Genomic DNA, 4435 nt, shown 5'->3' on the forward strand with positions numbered 1-4435 from the left:
TATATATATATATATATATATAATTTAAAAGCAAAGTTCATAAAGTTAGCCTGTAATTTGTTGTTTCACAATTGTTATAATATATTATAGATAAAAAATCGATTGATAATGTTCGAAGATTCGATTTTCTCGAACGTTAAATTATTCTACGAGTTTGTAATACTCGTCTCTCGAACAAAGTCGTCTTCGAGGTTCGCTTTGCTAAAGTCGTCAATTTGCATAGAATTTTTACGACGAGTTAGAGACCGGATAAGACCGGACACGATATATGAACACAGAATAAAGGGGAAAGAAAAAAAGAAAAAGAAAAAAGCCTAGAAATATAATTCCGCGGTAGAAAATCTTTTCAGACGTATGAAATTTTAATGAAAACACGACCTCCCCTTCCGACAAGTTTAGATAGTTAAATAAACAAATCCGAAAAAAAAAAAAAAAATACCATTAACATATTTGTTCCTTGACATTTTATTCGAAAAAAGATTGAAATTTTATTTTTCTCTTCTTCTTGTTCTTCTTCGTTATTAAAATAAAATATATCGTATCGATTAAAATCATAAACACGCAATATAAAAAGAAAATATATTTAACAAATGAAAGAGAAAGAATATAAAGGAGAATAAATTATTTTTTTCTTACTAAAATCAACAATCGTTGAATTAAAATTAAAACGTGAATAATTGTTGAATTGTGTCCCATAGAAAAATTAGGTGGATGAATATAGGAAAAGAATTAGAAATTAGGTTATTTCAAGTAATGAAATATTTGTAAACGTTTCTGCAGCAGGAATGGGAGTTAACGAAGGGTAGCTTGCCCTGGGTCGGTGCTGTCCGAAGATGGGCAGAAATGCAGGACGGTCAGAGGATCCTTTTGACGACACCAAGTGTCCTTGTTGGGTTCCGTGTCGAGGTTTATCGTGCGGAAGGTACGACACAGTGGTACACTGCTGTTATAGTTGGATACAACGAATCTACAAAGGTAATATATACCTAATAATTATTATTATTATTATTATTTATTTTCATCCTAAAATAAGATTATATATAAACTCAAATTTGTGCCTTATTTCAACGTGTCTGACTCGTTACAATTATTTTAGATTATATATTTAGTATCACGTGTCACAACTCGTTGAGAAATTATTTTTTCAACGAAGTTTATCACGTGTCAGACTCGTGACAATTATTATTAACCATACTCCGTTTAATATAACGAATCAGACTCTTGGAAATTATTTTTTTCAACGAAGTGTATCACGCGTCAGACTCGTGAAAATTATTTTTCAACGAAGTGTATCACGTGTCAGACTCGTGAAAATTATTATTGAACATAACCCGTTTAATATCACGAGTCAGACTCGTGAAAATTATTTTGGATGAAGTTTATAACGTGTCAGACTCGTGAAAATTATTATTGAACATACCCCGTTTAATATCACGAGTCAGACTCGTGGAAAGAAATGTATGATCAAACGTAAACGCCACGTTGAATTTTGTCGAATTTAATTAATCTGGCAATTGGGGGCTTTTAATAAAATCATATGTTTGCATACAAGAGATTGTATATATATTAATAATTGAATAATTATTTATTGTTTGACAAGGATTTGACTGTAACCGACGACACTGTATTAGAAGATCACAATGAGGATCCTAGTTTGGTACAAATGCGTTTGATCGGAGATGGAGGTAAATATTTGATTAATAATATTGATTTATATTACAATTATATACGATTGATACATTTTTAATTGTAAACAATGTTAATATTAGTCAGAGTTTCAACACAATGTTCATATATTCATCCCGTTTATCGAATATTTTTATTTCCCTACAATAGTATTCCCCCTCCTCCCCTAACAAACATTTAAACGGAGTTTCAGATACGCCATAATCTTTTCGTTTGTTTTTATTTTATTATATTGTTGACTCGAATTTATTCCAGTCCCGTTTATTATTCCTATTTAATCTTCTCTATCGTGTATTTTGTTTCTTTTTTATTTGATTACTACATTAAAAATGCTAAATAATTTCCATACGTATTCAGAATGGAATAAAAAAACAAACAAAAAAACATATCAAAAATAAATATTTATTAAATTAATATAATAATAATAATAATAATAATAATACTAGTAAATTTGTTCATTTGTTCTACGATTGTAATATGAAATTTCAGTTGTTTGTTCGAAAATAACAAATTCTTAAGGGAATGTTGTGTAAATAAAAAAACAAAAACAAACAAAAAACATATCAAAAATTAATATTTATTAAATTAATATAATAATAATAATAATAATAATAATACTAGTAAATGGTCGATGATAAAGAATGGGAGGAATATGGGATTTCAGTTGTTTGTTCGAAAGAAGACGATTCTTACAGAAATGTTGTGTAAATAAAAAAACAAAAACAAACAATAAACATATCAAAAATTAATATTTATTAAATTAATATAACAATAATAATAATAATATAGAATATAATAATAATAATAACAACGATAATCATTTAATCGAATTGATCAAATTTGTTCATTTGTTCTACGATTGTAATATGAAATTTCAGTTGTTTGCTCGAAAATAAAAAATTCTTAAGGGAATGTTGTGTAATAAACTAATCGAACAAATGTCTCTGTGTGTGTGTGTGTGTGTGTTGTGTAAATGAAAATAATAAATTTATGTTTGCGCAGTCGTGGAGAGTATCATGAGGGGCGAGGTCGTCGGAATGACACCAAGGAGGTCGAGGTCATCGACTGCTCTGACGCACGCACTGGTCGTGGTGAGTGAAATCCAATTTCATTCTATTATTAAACTTGTCACAAGGCTGGTAATAATGATGATGATAACATCAACGAGAGTTAGAGAAAGAGAGAGAGATGGAGGGAAAGGATGGGGGGGAGAACGCAGGGGAACAGGGGGGGGCTGGTGGTGGTGGTGGTGGTGGTGGTAGGAAAGGTCGTTGGACGAACGGAATTCACTAAAGGTAAAACCGGAGGAAGAGGAACGATAATGAAAGATCACGGGTTGTCTTTTAACTTTGCATATATATTTTTTAAAATTGATACTGGATACAATTTTGTAAACTACGTTTAATTGTATGTTAATTAATAATTAATCGTATTTTTTTTCCTTTTTCTATTCTTTTTACTTAAAAATTAAAACGTCTCTCTGTCTTCTTTTTGGGGGAGGTATTTTGCAATTTTTATTATGCTCGTTTTGTTTATAGATGCACATTATTTTTATGCACATATATACATATGTGTCATATTAAATAAAAAAATATTAGACGAGTATGAAGTGAACACACAAATGACATTTAATTGAAATATAACATTGATGATATTAATGTGAACAAAAAATAAAATTATGTTTGTCACAATAATCCAGATTATAAGTATTCTCCAATTGATATAAATATAATATTTCATATATTTTTTATATCGGTTGAGAGAGAGAGATATATGAAAATACTGACGAAAGAAAAACAAGAAGCAAAATTAGAAGAAAAATAAAATTAGTTGAAATAAATGTGTTTGATGGATAAATAATAATAAATATTAAATGAAAATTGTAAAATATAAAGTGTACGGTGGATAGATATTGTAGGGAAGTAGTTAGTTGACTTGCTTACCAGTAGATTCCCTTTAATACGAGAAATCAATAGAGAGTCGTGCTCCACGCTGCACCCTCGAGCTTTCAGGAATCGTTCGCAAAAGTACGCCCGGAATAGAAACGGTTGCTACCTTCCCCTTCTCTTTCTCTCTTTTTCACTCTTTCACTCTCTCTTTCTCGCTCACTCTCTTTCATTTTCTTATTCAGTCACTCTTCACATTTATTCTCTCTCTCTCTCTCTCTCTTTCATTTTCCTGGACACACGACTGCTCCACCTACTTTCAACTTGGACTCTTCTTCAATTTCCGACGAGACGTCGCGTCTTTATTTTTTTTTGCCACCCTGTATATATATATATGTGTGTGTGTGTAAAGTACGACGACCCGTTTCTCAACGAGGGTGTCCGTCTCCCATTTCAACCCCCTACCCTACCCTTCGGATCATCATCCAATCGATTTTCGTCCTTCGACGAAAAGGATTATCCCTAGGAATTTATTCAGCCCTTTCTATCTACCCTACCTACCTACCTACCTACCTACCTAAACCTTTTTCTTTTTCTTTTTTCTCATAGCTCTGTCTTTTCGTTTTGTTTATACTTCGAACTTTTTTTTCTAAATTATCACGATTAATATTTTTTTTCACGATTCGTTGATGAACCCCATTGGATTGATCTTTTTTTCTTTTCATTTATTTTTTTGGCAATCGTATTGCATAATTCATATCGCCATTTTGTTTTGAGGGGTGTAATTAATTTTGTAAATTATTTTCTCGACACAATATATATAATTTCAATAGAATAATATTTATTGGAACTGTTCATATTTT

The 4435-nt window shown here is 30.6% G+C and overlaps 1 protein-coding gene across 1 annotated transcript in view; it reads left to right on the forward strand.

Annotated features, from left to right (window-relative positions):
• The window catches only part of LOC106787734 (probable JmjC domain-containing histone demethylation protein 2C), a 48569-nt gene extending 45621 nt beyond the window's left edge, over nt 1–2948 (forward strand). The window contains exons 4-6 of the mRNA XM_014750352.1: nt 781–975; nt 1601–1685; nt 2689–2948. Of these exons, the coding sequence (XP_014605838.1) occupies nt 781–975; nt 1601–1685; nt 2689–2948 (540 nt within the window). The remainder of the gene's footprint in view (nt 1–780; nt 976–1600; nt 1686–2688) is intronic.
• Nucleotides 2949–4435: the final 1487 nt, after the last annotated feature.

Source organism: Polistes canadensis, unplaced genomic scaffold, assembly GCF_001313835.1.
Source record: "Polistes canadensis isolate GaletaPanama2010 unplaced genomic scaffold, ASM131383v1 scaffold_113, whole genome shotgun sequence".
In the NCBI taxonomy this organism is placed as follows: domain Eukaryota; kingdom Metazoa; phylum Arthropoda; class Insecta; order Hymenoptera; family Vespidae; genus Polistes; species Polistes canadensis.